The sequence below is a fragment of the Sinohyriopsis cumingii genome, chromosome 6 (assembly GCF_028554795.1).
Source record: "Sinohyriopsis cumingii isolate HCF-2022 chromosome 6, ASM2855479v2, whole genome shotgun sequence".
NCBI lineage: Eukaryota > Metazoa > Mollusca > Bivalvia > Unionida > Unionidae > Sinohyriopsis > Sinohyriopsis cumingii.
The window spans coordinates 60,286,836-60,304,197 of NC_142966.1; the positions used below are offsets into that span (position 1 = coordinate 60,286,836).

At 32.8% G+C, this 17,362-nt stretch overlaps 1 protein-coding gene across 1 annotated transcript in view; it reads left to right on the forward strand.

Annotated features, from left to right (window-relative positions):
- Positions 1-17,311, forward strand: part of LOC149797046 (protein meiotic P26-like) — an 80,229-nt gene extending 62,918 nt beyond the window's left edge. The window contains exon 13 of the mRNA XM_089961716.1: positions 505-17,311. Coding sequence (XP_089817842.1) covers positions 505-813 — 309 coding nt within the window. The 3' untranslated portion in view covers positions 814-17,311. The remainder of the gene's footprint in view (positions 1-504) is intronic.
- The last annotated feature ends 51 nt before the right edge of the window (positions 17,312-17,362 follow it).

Sequence of the window (17,362 nt, forward strand, 5' to 3'; positions counted from 1 at the left end):
TTCGTGTAAATTTAAGCCCATAAATTTAGAGCTATTTTTAAGCCTTAAGCATGCTTACATCACTCCTGTTTGGATGACGTTAAAACAGCTGTCTTCTAGTAGTCTTGTGCTAATGGTCATGTAAGAAATCTTTTTATTACTTCTACTCTGGAAAGAAAAACAACATTAGCATGGGATTTTGACTGAAACATCTCTCACAATATGTAATTGATCTTCAAGGACCACTGCATGATGGCCAGCATATCATGACTGTTGTGAACAAGTTTGAAAACTAGACCTGCTTGACTTTGGGAGTTATCTAAAACATTGCTGATTGTATTTTTATACTTGTAATTCAAGAACTCTCAAATTCAAACTTCCCCAAAATATTTAGATGGCATATGACCACCCCCACCTCAACACACGGCTTGTCTTGAACTGAGTACCTTGTTCAGGACTGAAGTATTTTCAGTTTCATTGTTGTGTTAACTTGAGATCCCAATGCAGTTTTGTTTTTAAATTCAGGGACATTGTGTTGTGGTGTTCAGTGAAGAAGGGCATTTCCTGCGCCGCATAGGCTGTGAAAACATCACCAACTACCCAAATGGCATTGATATCAGTGATGCTGGAGATGTCTTGGTTGGAGATAGCCATGGAAACCGCTTCCATGTGGCAGTGTTTCAGAGAGATGGCTCACTGATAGGAGAATTTGAATGCCCTTACGTTAAAGTCAGTCGCTGTTGTGGATTGAAGATCACATCAGAAGGCTATGTAGTAACTTTGGCCAAGAACAATCATCATGTTCTTGTCCTCAACACCTTGTATATTACTTAAGATAAATGCATAACCCATTTAAAACTTCAGAAACTACTTTCAGTTTAATATAAGTGAGATTTGCTGTGTAATATCTCTGAAAATAAGCTTCTATGCAAGTTTTGATCTCAGTTTTAGTATTTTACATATACAGTAAATTCTTACTTTTTTCCCAATGAAAGTCGTATTTTAAAGAAGATTTACATACATTTAGAATAAAGTGCAGTTTAATGTTTTTGTCTTTCATAATATCAACATTTTTACTTTTTACTTCGAGGTTTGACAAGAAATACTTTAAGCGTCCAGTTGAAACGTTGATAGGCTTGTATTAAACATAGCACTTGCCCTTTGATAAAGGTTCCAAAATGGCTTAAAAAATGTATTGTTCCCTTGCTTGAAACTTTATTTTGTTACTGTTTCGAAATACAGTCCTGTTTATTTTCTGTGATTAAAACACGTTGATGTAATCTTTATTCAAGAAATGATTGTGTTTTTTTATGATATTGAAATGTGTCACTTGATACAAAAAGCTTAGCACCTTACTTCCTGTTACTTTTGGGGTAATCATTGATAATCTAGAGATGAATATTCTGTAAGTTTTAACTTACTGAAAATGTGAAAACAAGAAGTAATCATATTTTCTGATTTTTCTTTTCTGAAAGAATTTTTATTTTTGTGTGTAAAGTGACTTGATATAGATGTATGATACACACTGTCCCTTAGAATGTAGCTAGCATCGATACTTATCATGTTGCCAACATTAGGATAGGCAGAAAGGAATAGAACTGGGACCTGCACTTTTCTTCAACAGTTTCTAATTTACAAAAGTAATAATTAGATATAACTAGACTGGCTAGATATATTCATTACTTTGATTCAATAAAATTAATTAGCCAACTTCTAGTACCAAATGCACATGTGAAAGGAGGTTCTCCCTGCCAGAACATTTCTTCTATATGTTTGATATTTTATTGGTGCATTCATTTAGAGAAACATTTGTCTAAAATTCCCAATCGGATTAACTTATTATTGCACCCAAGCATCATTGTTGTCAAAATAGTTTTGCATGTAGTGCATTTTTTTCCAACATTGTTATATTTAGTCATGATACTTGATTCAGTTTGGAAGAAATTGCTCACCATTGCAAAAGTAGATTACAGCGACATACATTTAATGCTCATCCATGTATGTTAAGCTTTTGCCTCATTTTATCTAACTGTTGTATGCAGGTGTAAATTGTAGTTATATTGGCAATATTAATCACATCAGTGACTGACGTTTCTTGCTTTTTGAGTTGGAAAGGGGAGGGGGCTCTGCAGAATAGGCACAACCTTGAATTTTGCTGAATTCTTGTAAATTGTATTTGCATTCAAATCACTAATTTACTCTGGCTTTGTACTTATTTGATTGTAGCCAGGACACCTTAAAAGCCATTATATATTTGGGAAAGCTTGGTTCCATGAATGTGTACTATTGATACAGGGTCATCTTGATCATATGAAATTTATAATGTTACCTCAGTTTGATGCATCTTTTACCAGATTCATTGCAAGAATTTAAAAATACCCATATATAGTAGGCTTCAGTGTGTTTGTTAATATTTAAATGATGCCCAACGTGTTTGTAAAGCAATTTTTGTACCAGGAGGAAGGGATATATAGGAGTCGTTAAATATTTTTGTCTGTCCATCCAGCACAACTAGTCGTGCTTTTATGGATTGCCATGCAATTTGGTAAATATCAACTGAAGATGTGCATATAGATGAATAACTTTGCTCTGATAGTTTTCTTTTACAAGAGTTGCCGACCTTGACCTGAATGCTATACACGAGTCTAATCCAATAATCCAGCCATCTTTTTAATCCTGTCACAGATCAACTTGAACAGAGAGTCATATTGTACTGGGGTTTTAACGAGAATTCTTGCTATGTCTCATTTAGTCTTGAATGAAAATGGTGGTGGTGTGATGTCCAATATGGGCCTGATTTCAGCCATCTTTAAAAACTTTTTATTACTACTCCTACAGAATCGAAAAGCACATATTGAAAGTACATTGCCTCAGCTTCTCTTTAAAAAGATGCTATATCAAGGTTTGCTTTTCACCAGTATTCTTGAGATACCTAGTTGGTCCTGAATGAAAATGTTGCTAGTTGTATATCCATTATGGTTGCCATGATGAATGTCTTTAAAATCTTTTCCCTACTCCCCCTGAATGGATGAGCATTATAACATGGTTGTTCTTCACAAAAATACTTCCAATGATGTCTTTGTCTTTCATGAAAATGGTGCCAAGCCAGCATTCAGTATGTGTACCAAAGCAGCCAATGCACACATTCACAAATCTTTGTATTCCGTTGTTTTTATTTCAAGAATTATTGCCCTTCTTGACAGCTAGATGCAACTTACGAGTTTTTAGTGGATTGCTATGAAATTTGGCACCTATTTTGGTCATCATTAGAAATTGTGCATGGTGACCAGTCGCTATACTCAATCTTTTTTCTAAGGCATTGTTTGCTTCTTTTGACTTGGCATGGCATTGTAGAAGAAAGCTGCAAAAGTGTGCATGTGTGTGTGGGTATTCCCATTCCTGTAGTTCAGTATTCATTTTCAATAAAAATGGATCAGAGGGACAGTGTTAAAAATGTCTAGGTCAATATGTTAAGTATTCAATGCATAATGTTTTTTGTGCAAAGACAAGTCTTGCCAGTGCTCTTTTTTAAACTTGTATTTTTTATATACCTATCTTATACATGTATCCTATGTTACATAGGCAGAATTTCAAAACTAATGATTTTGCTACATATTTCTTGGGTGGCTCCAATTAACTTTTTTCCAGGAGAGGTATAATTATGATTTGGTTTTTAAAAAAATGGGGCAGGGGTGGGCTAGGGGTAAATTTTACACATTTGTTTCTTTTCTTTCTTTTTTTACTTGGTTCATGGTTACTTCCCTATTAGGAAAATTTAATTTAAAAAATGCCAATTCAGCCTTTCCTGGTAAATATGAATGGAATAGCCCTTGACGTTTAAATGTTATATTGATCCCAATGTTTGCCTCTATAAAGATTATAATGAGAATTTATTTTCTTTCTGAAACACCTGCTCAGTGACTTTGAGAAATTCAGGAACAAGTCCTTTTTCTTATTATTTTTTTCCTAAAGTTCATTGTGTGTTTTTGCATGCAACAGGTTGGTAATATTTGTACACTGAAGTTTTAAATGGGATATTCTCCAGCTAAGGCATGAAGCAATCTTTATATCCGGTTCTGTATCCAAAGTGTTAGTCACTATACACATACATGTTTTATTTTATTATACAATTTATACATACAGACTTATGTGTATTAAATATTAATCATTATTATTATATACAAATGGAACTTCCATGCCTGTCTTGAACAGACTGTTGTAGAAGACGCGTGTTGAAGTAATCTCATAGAAGATTTTTTTTTCCCCATGCAATTTATTAGTCTAATTGCACATTTACACATTTTCAGGCAGTAACAAATTTTTCTAATTATTTTCTAGGTATATTTTAACTGCTGATGTGTATTAAAGAGCAGGAAGGGGTAGTTTTTACAATTAACAACATTTAATTTCTTCACTCTTTGTTTTTTGTGTTTTTTTAAAGCCTGAAAATATCTTCTTGCATCTTCAGTTTCTTTTTTGTATCTAAAGTGTATGTGATCATTGTAACTCCAGGTTTATGTTTGGCTTCCTTGACAATTTGTTTTTACTCCCATGTAAATGAGAGGAAGGGTATTCTAACATCAGTTTGTCACCATTTTGTTTACTCTGTATCTTATGAACCTTCAGAGATATCTTTATGAAAATTTGGTATGCTTTTTGTGGCATGATGTCTACTTTTAAAAAAAATGGTCTGTTTTGTCGGCATTTCAAAATTCGTTTCCATTTTATCAGGTATTTGTCTATTTAATATCCTCAGAACAGTTGAGTTACTTTCGTGAAGCTTTGTATGCATTTGCAACAAGTTGATGGCCAATACAAGATTTGATTTTGAAAGTAGTTCATGAGTTTTCTCCCAATTTGTTTAAAAACTGTTTGCTCTTAATATCTTGCAGATGGTATTAAATAAGTGCTTGCTTACTGACATTTAGTTGATTTTGTTTTGAAATTGTCTTTTAGATTTATGTTCATAACATATTAAAACCCATAAGTGATTTTCTGTCTTCACTTGGTTCCTTAATACTAGATGATTTTGAAGCATACAAATGGACAGATGCATCTCCATGAAAACCAAAATGGTGTACAGGTAGACTAATAGTTGAAATGGGAAGAAAAAAAGACTGGGACAATTTTAGCCATTTGTAACTGAAAGCATGCATTCCTCAATTCTCATTAAGTGCAGATGGACACATCTTAGCAAATTGAAAATGCAAGAAAATAAATGAAAGGCAGTAGGCATGTTTGAGGTTTATATGCACCACTTGCTTACATGTCTAGTCATATACTCAGTTTCATTAACATGACCCTTTTTTTGCTGTGCCTTAAGGGATTATTATTATTATTATTATTATTATATTTTGTTTTATTTTCGTGTTCATAATATAAAGAGGCTTTACATAAGATATTTTGCGTGATGTTGACCAATATTATGTTAATTCCCCCTTGATTGAAATAAATCACTGCGATGGATTGCTCACATTCATTATATATATATACAAGTGATACATCTGAAGATGTACCTACCATGCATATATACATATATATTTATACATAATTGTATCTTAATCAAAATTATTTACTTTTTTCTTTTTTCATATTGGTTAATATTCTTTCTTACATGTAGGGCCATATTGTAACATGGTGAGCAGAAAGACGAGTTTTTTTTTCTTCCTCCAAAGGTATTCCAGATGTGTATTTTATCTAACCACTTTTTGAATTGCAGTTTGATATGCAACAGTAGATGTGGCTCCCTTTTGAGCACATTAAGAGCTGTATGCATACTTAGTCTCATAATATTTCTTCAGATTACTTAGACAATCTAGTTATAGCTGTTACAACGAGCTTTTTCATTCATATATTTAGTGTTCATGATTCTGTCAATTCCAGTTTAATGTTTCATACAATTAAAATAGAAAAAGAAAAAAAAATTATATAGTATGTATATGTATTAAGAGTTTTGTACAAATGTTTTATTTGAATGCCTTTATAGATTTTTGAAATGTTGCATTTAACAAATTTTTTTTTGATTTTGATTCTTCAAATGTTTGAAATGTTAATATGTTAAATTTTACCATGATTCTTTCATGTTTATTGAATTACAGTTATAGACATTTAAAGGGATATTTACTTGTGAATGGAAAATACAGGGACATAATGGGATAGTTTGTGGTGCAAGGTGTAAAGTATTCTTGATTCTGTTTGCAGGATCTTCACACAGGGCAAAAAGCAGATGAAATCTGTTGAATCCGCATTATCTTTTGTGATAAACTATTCAGTTGTTGACTTGGGAGTTTGAGAAGATGTGACTGAGAACAACTGGCTTAGAGAACCTGTTGTGCAAACTATCAAAAGCACTTTTAAACAGAATGAAATATAATTATTAGGATGTAGTGTGATACTGCACAAGGAAAAGAAGAATAGATCTACTTATTCCCTTTATATTTGAAATGGGACTTTGATGGTGAAGTTTTATGTGTTTGGATGGATGAAAGAAAGGTAAAAATGAAAAGTAGAGAATTCACATGCTTAGTGCTTTTTTTCCTTTTCAGGAAAATGCTTGAATTATAACTTGAAAGTTCAAGAATATTTGCTTTTCAGGAATAGATGCATCTCAAGATCCTCATGTAAACTTCAATATAATTGGAGTGATGGGCAAACCAGTGTCTGTTTTAAAACACTTCAGCAGGTAACTAGTAATGTTATATAGAAACACTTGTGCAGATCTAAATAGTACCAGAGTCTGGATAATGTGTGTATGCCTGTTTAAGGTGTTAGTATCGGATTTGATTTTCATTTGATGGTTCACTTTTTGTTTTTGGAGTAGAAATGACCTTCGGATATCTTCATGGGTCATATGATCTTTGAACATTATTGTTTAAAGTTACGGCTAATAACCAGCTGACTAAAGATCATACCCAAAGTTGTCAGTCACTGAATCTATCTCCCCTGTTAGCAACATGGAAAAAGAAAAAGCATAACCCTGTAAGATGTAAATAATTGAGAGAAAAAAATGTGACATACAAAAAGTATTTTTCTGGAGTATTTTGTTACCTTTTTTTGTTCTTATTGAAACATTTATATAGTATACACTTATCTTCTTTTTTTTTTTTTTTTTTTTTTTTTTTTTTTTTTTTTTTTTTGCATCCCTAAGTTTAGAATATACTTGGTGCCAAACTAAGCACTTACAGCAATATAATACTGCCACTATTGGGAAAATGATATTAATGATTTGAAAATACACCTCGGTAGAAACGGTGGGACAGTGACTACAAACTATTGTTTTAAGATCTGACAGTGTGGATGGACAAGTATCAAGAAATATGATATAAACATGGATGGCATATTGCATGGCTACAGGATATTGCAAACCCGCAATGTATGGAAATGGAACATTTGACCTCAAGATACCTTCATTCTTTCTTGTCATGGTTATCTGGCATACCTGCAGCACTGGGTTGACTTGTGATACAACATCACACCATAACAAGAGAAGATACATCTCTTCGCATACTGTGCATGGTTTTCTTCCCAGAATCATACTTATGCATAAACCTTTCATGTAAATTTTTTCTCTGTTTTTTAAGATTCAGTAACTTTTGTGCCTTTGAACAGAAATGAGAACTAAACCTGATGGTCCTTGCTTTGGATAGGATGCTCTTGATAGGTGCCAAATTCTTCTGAGCTGTATCTGTGCAAAGAAATTTTTAATGCATTTTTTTTAATAAAGGCAATATAGGAATTACATTTGATGAAAGCTGTTATATTTACTTTTTTAAAAAAACCCACCTACGTTTACTTTTGAGTTTAGAGTGGAATGACCATTTGAGCTAATTTTGATGTTGAACCAAAGATTCTTTTAATAATTTTTAGATTCATTTGAGATCATCAGGCTGTATGTTGTGAAGTGATCTGGGTAAGGAGTCATTTTGGGTTTTGTATGTAAGCCAAGTTGAACTGCAGTAGGAGAAAGATGAAAAGATTGTGTTTGTAGGTGACTGGATCTCGTTGAAAAAAGTTGAATTAATTTATCTAAAACCAGTTTTGGCATGAATGTTTTTTTTTTAAAGAATAAAAAGCAACTTGTTGGCTAGTGTCAGTCTACCCTGTATATTAGTTTACTTTTGTGTTTGATCCTCTGTTGTTGATTGTGTAGGATGAGTGCAGGAAACTTGTGTTTATTTTGTTTTTACAGCATATCATTTTCTGGTGTCACAATAGAGTTTGAGAAACTAAAGGCAGAAATTTGGAAAGCTATGGTTTCTATTAATGAGCATGACATCTTCAGGGCCTTTTGATGAAGCATATGGTAAATGCAGTTTTCCTGCAAAAGCACTTTACTTTCTTCCTTTTTTCATGGTACACAATCCCATTCAAATTAACATTTTTGTCAGTGAAAAGAAAAGGCAATTTTGTGGTCAAAGAATAAATTCATGTTTGAGTATGCTGATAGTTGGGTGGTTTTTTTTTGTTTCCTTCCAAGGTTGCAGGAGAACATTAGCGCATGTACATACATGAAGAATAGATTTAGTTTCCCCAAGTTTTATGTATTAGACTATTAATAATTTTCTCCCTTTTTTATTTTTATTAACATGTTCTGTAAACTATGTTGGGTAGGACATGAGAGAACAGCTAAAGACCAGTTTTGGACAGTATAAAAATCTTGGCCACATGCACATTTATAGTTGATGTTTTTGAAGAAAAGATAAAACCTAACGTCCATCTGTTGTCATTTCTGCACAAAGCAGACATTTTCACAGCACATGCTGGCACTTTTTTTTTCTTTCCATTTATAATTTGAAAATTTATATATTGCACAACTATATCTCTTTTTTTGAAAAAGTATTCACAAAGTTAACAATTTTACTTTTGTATACATTTGGGAATTCGGGCCTGTGTGAGAGAAATACTTTTGCGATTAATAATGAGCAGACTCTTGATATTATACCCAGGGATGATGTAGCTGATTAACTGTATTGTGGTGCTCTAGCATATGTGTATATTAATGTATATTTTGCCATGTTTTCCCTTACACAGATTTATTTTAGCCCTTTGATTTAGTTATACTTTTTTTTCCTGTACTTCCTTTAGTTTATTAAATTTTATGTAGTCTATTTGACTTTAGTCTTACTGATTTTCTCAGTTTCTAGCAGAAGCAAAGTAGTATAATAGGGTTATCTAGTTTTGTTTTATCATTCAGTATTTAATACATCATTGTTGACTCGATGCTTAGCAAGGGTATCTTTGCTTAAGTTTTTGTATATGTTAATGTTTATTTTGGAAGAGAATTCTGTACTATTTGTTAACTCTTTCATATACAATTATATTCAGCTGTTTTGCAACAATTTTTCCTTGCCATAGTTTTTTTAAAAAAAATAATTATTTCAACTAAAGAGCAAGTTTTGAGTTATTCATATTCCCATTTGGTGTCTAACAGGTCAAGTTGTGCTGGAAAAATGATAGACACTGTTATTTTAGCACAAGCTGGTAGTAAGGTATTTTGTCTGCTAATGAAAATAATCTTGCTGACATGCAAAAAGAGAGAGTACTTTAAGGTTTGAACGTTTACACCCCCACTCCCCATTAACTTTTGAATGGATACTTTTATTTTACAGAGCTAAAACTAGGTTTCAAGTTAGGTCAAGGTTAGCAAAAAAAATGCGTTTTGGTTGTATGCCACACTGTACTGCAGTTTTAAAGATTTTTTAAAACTAATTTTCATGATGTAAAAAGTGAAATAAATTTATGTCCAGTTCAACTGAAATTTAAACAATTTTCTGTAGTTTCAAGGTCATTTAGGGTCCTGATGTCTAGTTGGATTATATTGGAATGAGACGAGGCAGACTGGTATGCGCAGAAAGAGTAGGGCAAACACGACTGACTTCAAATGTTTCCTTCAGTATCACTGATGGCAAAAATGGCATCCAGATGAAATATGGACAGAAATATCTTGATGGTTGTATTAAAACCCGTTTAAAATTCAACAATAAGTTTGCAACTATTTTAAAATGAAAACTTGTGTTAAGAAAATGGTCTTTTGACCTGTACATTTTCAGTGAAAAGGGTTTGTTTTTATTTTCATGACTAAAGCTGTGTTGAAACTTAAGTACATCATACAATGTTGGTAATTCTGAGGCTGGCCATTTTCAGCCCTTACAGTACATCTCTCGTTACTACATGGTCTTAAGGGTTTTATCACAGCCTTGCATCCCAGTTCTCATCCTAAAGCACATTGTGGAGTTATGGTACTTGTGTATAATGTAATGGGGCAGGCAGTGTCATAGTAAAACAATATGCAGATCACGCCTTGAGCAACTTAAATTAGTGGGGAAAGAAAAGAAAATGTTCTGTATTTTTAAATCATCAATCTTGAAATAAAATTTCCTTTTTTATTTTTATTCTTATTTGTGTGTACTGATTGATTGTTTGTTTAAACTGGACAAAAAGATTTGAAGAGAACAGTCTTCCTATAGGAACAACAGGAGAGATACATCATGCAAGAAAAATGCATACGTTTAAAAAAGATATTTTTAAAAACCTTTTTAAAATTTTAAGAACATGCAGATTCTTGTGTACAGTATTGAATAACAAAACTTGTCTTTTGGTTGATTAAAAATATATATGAATGCATATTGCTTTTCGCATTGTAGTATACATTAAGAATTAACCTTGGGTTATTTATGTAGAAACCAAATTCACCTGATCCAAACCGGTCACTGCATTTAACATTAAGATCAGATTAACCATAATAAAATTAATTGCCAGTTATGGCTCTTCTGATTGTTTCAAGTTTGAAAACATTTAGATGTGACAGGATTTCATTTTAAATTTATATAAAAAAAATTGTCATTGTATTGTCAAAGTACATGATGACATCCATTTACAGAAATGTGTAGATAGAATTTCCCTTTCTATGAAGCCTTTGCCAGTTGCTATTGGTTACAGTTGAACTGATTGTGTCTGCATCAAATAGTAGGATGTATGATTTGCTTTCAGTTGTGGTGTACCTACTGGTAATGGAAGTAATTGGTTAAAATTTAGTAATTCTATTTGTTTGTTTTTTATTGTTTGCTTTGTTGTTCCATTTTAAATGAAAGTTTGGGTAATATTATTGTCTCTGTCAATAGGTAGCCTGTCACTATCACCTGTTTGTCCATGAAAATTTTATTCCTTGAGCATAACTCAAACATTTACGGTATTTTAACTTGCTTTGCAGACGTCCAACAAGTTGCATTGGGGTATTTTTTCATACTTAAAAATTCATCATTAAATATTGTACTACCATGACAACAAATCATGTAAATAATATATATAAAACAGCGCTGAACCGTATGGTACTAGCTTAAATAATATTTTTTGTGTCCTTGACCATAAGGTACATTCAGTTGGAATCTTTGTTTTAGCCAGGGAACAAGATGTCCTCTCTAGATGATTCTTTTTTTTTTTTTAAATTTGGCATCGGATTCTGGATTTATATTGTAAGCTCCTTTTAATGTATTTTCCAGGTACAAGTCCAGACCTGCCAATTCTTACATTTTGACTGCAAGTCTTTCTGAAATGATTTAAATTATAGACTTTTGGAATAATACCAAAAATTTCTTGATCATGATTGCTGCAGACAAATCTGAAAACTGGTTTGTCCATGTTTGATCTAGGTCCTGGATTCAGTGGTTTTGGTCAGGGAACCAGTTTGCCCATGTTTTTCATTCAGAATGCCTGCATGATCAATCTCATACTCGTTTCATTTTCTGGAAATGGCATGGGACAATAAGCCTCTTAAAACATTTAAACAGTTGGCATAGAAGTATAAGCGGGAATATGGGAGGTGGGGTGCAGTTTAATGGACAGGTGTTAATTTGAGTGTGTCTTTGTGCCACTTGCTTTTCACAAAGCAAAGGAAAACATGGAAGAAAACTAACCCATTACATCAAGTTCACAGATTGAGCAAGAAGCCTGGATTTGGAACAGCAGTTTCGGAAACTGTCAGAGGTAATTAAGATCCAAGTGTACTTTTACAAACTTGTTTTAGTCAAAAGTTGAACATAATGTTTGCCTTCAATGTTTTAGTCTTGGATCACACTTCTAAAGTACTTTATGCACATTTCCTTGTTAACAATATCATTCATTGGCTGATACTTAATTATGTTTTATGCATTTTATTGAAAATTGGCATTGTGGAACAATTTCAAATGAATTGCTGAGAAGGTACTGCTAGAGTTTGGCTGGTCTGTGAATCGTTGAATTGGTGCAATAATAAAATGCTTAACAAATTTGCTATTTGACACCTTGGCATTGGACAAAATCTTTTGTGAATTGTACTGAATGTACCATTTGAAATATTTACAATGAATTTCATTTTCTCATTTTCAATAAGAAAAGTTCTAGCCCTTTATGCATCTTCACTTCAGTAAGAAGTAATAAATTAGGGACATGCCATTTTTCAAGTGTTGATAGAAGAAGGGTTTTGGTATATTTCCAGGGTAAATTGCACTGGTTTTTGGACTTGCATGTCATGGAAATGGAAATTCTGTCATTTCAAAACTTACAAAAATTCTGATGCTTGTGTTTATGATGCCTTGAGCTGCATCTCACTGGAGTTATAGGAAGTTCCCATCTTTCTCTCAAATTCAAGAGATAGCATTCATTTTTACAATTTGGTGTTGTCTGTTTTGGCATGTATACTTTATTTTGTCATTCCCATTTGCAACAGGTTTCCATTTATAATGACAAATTACTTTGCAATGATATACATATTAATTCACAGATTTTGTTTATTATACAAAATAAATTTTATTAGCACTGTGCAAAATTCCTGGATGGTTGGTTGGTTAAACTTCTTTTTTTGTTTGTTTTAATTTAGATATTCATCTGTTTGTAGGAAGGGGTTGTATAATCTGGATGTATAGCAAGGTGAATAAGAAATCACACAAATGTTCTCCTGATTTGTGTCTCAGTGATTTTTAAATCAATATTTTTATACATTTATATACATTCTATTTTCCGTAGAGTAGAATGATGTTCACAAAACTTTTTTTTCTTCAGAACAAGGGACGTTGTTGTATACCCTTTTTATTGTTGATGTTCAAAAATACTAATACATATCAGGTTCTTGCTATGTTGCAATCTACTCGGTATTTGTGATATTGAATATAGTTAGATGCATTGGTTTTTTTTATTATAAAGAATATAAACATTTTTTTCTTAAAACCTTCAGAAGTAATTTGTCCATGTTGTGTTCTCAGGTGATGCCCTGCATGTGAGATAATTTTGTTAAAAATACTTGATAACTTCACACAAAAAAATCAGAATTTTAAGATAATTTTCTCTATTTCTCAATGCAACAAGATTGTGATAAGTTTTTGGATTTTGTATATTGTTGAATATATAAATTCTCAATATATAGACTTTGGCAGTTCATGTATCTTGAAGATGTTGATACATTTGTGCTGTAAAATGGAAAAAGTTGATTTTTTGTGAGCAACCTTTTAGCAAAGAAGCTTTGTTTTCTAGAAATCCTACAAGATTGCTACTTCAACCCTATTCATGTGTATTCTTTTGGAATGTAGGCACCAAATTACCTTATTTTCTCGTAGAACCTTTAGATTTCTTTTGAAACCAAAGTAAAATGTATTTTTGTCTTCATCATTCACTGCTGATTACATTTCAGTTTTGTATAGATTTGTCTCGGTATATCCATATCAAAACTAATTTATCTTTATCAATTTTGTTAAATCTTGTTGGCTTCTTATAACAGTCAGACTTTGGTTAACTGTACATGTTAGTTGGCTTGCTGTTTTTTTTTCCTCCCTTAAAATTGAGTGACAGTCTTCTAGGTTTCTGAGCATGTAGTGATGATGGAATTTCAAATATAAATTTACTAAATTGCCAAAACAAATTTAAATTGAGGCGTAGTTCTTTATGAAATACTAAATCTAATTTATTTTTAAATTACAAAGAATCGTGAAACTCTGTCAAATCTGTGTCCCTTTATATATATATATATATATATATATATATATATATATATATATATATATATATAAATTTTTTAATTTTTAAATCTACAACTTGATATTCGTTTATAGTACTTGAAGCTTGCCATTCAAGTTCAGCCAAAAGTAGTTGTACAATACTGTGCATCATTTTGTCACAAGTAGATTTCCTAGCTGAGACCTGGCTGTTGAAATTACATAACAGGAGTATATTATGTGCATTGTTTCAGCTGGGTTGATTGTAGGTGAAAGTGTTCAAGGCACATAAATAGTTGAGTAAATTACACCATGCACCTTGATGAAATACTGTACTCGCCTTTTTTATTTTTTATTTGCTTATCAGGAACACCATTTATTTTTCCATTTTCATTCCTTTTTTTTTTTATTCTTCATCTTTTCTTGTCATGTTACTCAATAAATCCTTTGTGGGGTGGATATTAATTTGACTATAAGGTTTCAAAATTCCATTATTGTTCAACTCTTTCCATCTAAAGGCAGTTTTGAACATTTTTCTAAACAATTCCTTGATTTCCTCTTGACAATTCAATCTAATATTTATTATTATTGTGTGTGGATGGTCATTAAATTTTGCTTTATATGATTTACAACTGTGCATAATACTTGCTCTTCCCCACCCCCAATTTTTTCTAGTCTTTGGATTGTGTCCAATATTCAGAATAGTCCTTCCATTCCACAACTTTCTTCTTTGGCACATGAATCTTTCAGATAATTGTACTGATTGTACACCTGAAAGATGTTTGATTTTCAGGTGACATGGTGCTCACTATTGCCTACATGATGCGTGAAAGCTAATACACAAGTTAAAAGGTGACTGTAAATTGTTTAGCTTCTTATTGGGAAACTTCGTGACTATTACTCTAATTGGACATCGTAATATAGCTTTATTAGTGAAACAACAAGAAAATGGACACAGAATTCAGCATTTTGACAATTCGTAGCATCGTTCAAAAGAAACCATCGTGAAAAGGATGGGCAGATTATTCACCTGCAAAATGTTTTAATTTTGAGAACAATGAACAATTAGAGATTATAAAAGCCTCTACAGTATATGGACAGATATGAATGACACTCTAGTCTTAATGGAAACTAAAATCATCCAGCGCAGCAAATGGCTTGGGAATATCTTCCAAAAGATGGAAGGCATTCATTTGTTTTCTTTGTCATAACCATTATTAACAGCATCTTGTCCCATGGTTATTAACACAAGATAACCCTCAGTGGGTTACATTACTCCAGTATATAGAAAAGTAAGACAGATTTATGATCCCACTTCTTGCAGAATAATTAGATTAGTAACACATTTTGGTTAAAGTTTTAAAATCACATTTATGCAAGTCCCCATTTTGGAACAAAATATTGCCACATATTTCTGTTCTTGGGAAGTGTGGTGGGTTATTATTTTGCATGCCAGATTAGTGACCAAAAGGGTGCAGGTTCGAATCCTACAAGTTCAGGCTGGGATGACTACGATGGTATGTCTGCAATGCATTATGTGCCAATTGCCTTGGCCACAAACTACACTTTTTTGCTGTGCTGCAAACATGAAATGAACAACAGTTCCCATTTAGTGGTCTCTCCCATCACTCGCATTTTGTTTGGCATATGACATGGACAACTCTTCAGTAAACACTATTGCAACTGGGTGGGTCATGGAGAACCATTTGGCTGAATATGTGTTCATGTATTTCTGTAACAGTTTCACTTACATCTTGGGAATATAGTGTTACCACACACTGACCTTAGGATTTTATTACCGATACTCCAAAGTAATATCCCTTGAGTAGGATGTATGAAACCTTTTGGCAATAGCTTTTATTCCATAGTGTGTATAAATAAACTTTATCCAGTTCACTACAACTTTGGAATGTGGTTTGTCCAACCTTAACAAATCTTAAATTTGAGTGGTTTCCCATAATATTCCTAGAATTTGATCCCCAAACTTGTATTGTACATTTATTGTGTGGGAATGAAAAACATTGAAACTTGAATAATATATTGCTTTATCTCCAGGATTCATTAGTTTAATATTATCCCTAAAATAATAAAGAGGGATAAAAGTGGTCAAGGTGCCTAAGTGATTAGCTTGCTGGACTCCTAGCTGAGGGTGTGCAGATTTGAATTGTGCCATCGGACTAGCTTGGGTCTGCTAATGTGTCCATGGGCAAGTCAGTTGACTCTAATTGTCTCAGCACTAAACAACTGTCCTGTGTTGCTGTGCTGTAAAGCAACAAACCAGAACAAAATTTAACATTTGCAGAGACGAAAAAAATTGGTCCACAGACTGGATCCATTTGTTCTGGAGAATTGATCCAGTACTGTTGATATTATTTTGCTAAGAGTGTTCCCTGTTCATGAATGTGAAGGAAAACAAAGAACAGCATACCCATTGCAATATTTTGTGGCAGATTAGCAACATTCATATCAGTCTTAAAGACCTTTTTGAAAGAAGTTTGTTTTGTTTTTTATTATCTACTACAGTTTAAAACGATGGAAACTGCTAGAAGCTGAAAAATATCTCTGATGGATGCAGGGCTTTATTGTGTAAATAACCTATGGACTGGATATTCTTTCCCCTTTCCACAATGGATTAACATAAACTAATCATGTTTCACAAGAAATTCTTGAAATGGTGCCCTCGAAATGCCAAATGTAGCAGCTTGGGTGGGTTGCCACCAGAGTCCCAAACAGATTCTCTTTCCCAGATCCTTGTCTGTTTGTTTATGTTGCCATGCCATGCCACCCCATGCTGTCTACAGCTGACGTGAATATAGGGGGTGGGGGTACTTGCAGCAATGCTGTCACGGAAGTGTCTGTTTTGCATGTTCATACAATACACTGCATACATAACTGACAACAACTGGCTTACAGTGGGCCAAGTCCTTCCAACTATTCTGCTCTCGGGTATTTAACTGAAATCCTTTAGTGTTTAGTTTGAATCACTGTTTAGAAGTGGATGTTTTCAACTGTACTTCATTGACCCAATATTTTCTTCTCAAGTTCCGAATGGGGGGGGGAGGTCAGGTAAATTAAGGTATTTTCAAGATGCATACCATTTGTTTGTATTTCAGTCATATTTTGTGATTTCTTTACATATTGTTTTACAATAGTGTTTAGTTCCAGCACTTGACAAGAGTCAACAGCCTAGTGCCGATTGCTGTCTATACTCAGCATTATACTGTTTATTTTTTATAACCAACCAGAAGGGAATTTTGTGGAGTTATATACAAGTATTCATATATTCAACTATTTTTGAGAGATCACTAACGGTTTCTTATATGTTTATGTCGAAAAATTGTATGCAAGTGGAATAAAGGTGTTTTCTTTGACATGTTGCCTTTGTTATAAATAAATGAGGACTGGTCATAGACCAGAAGGGC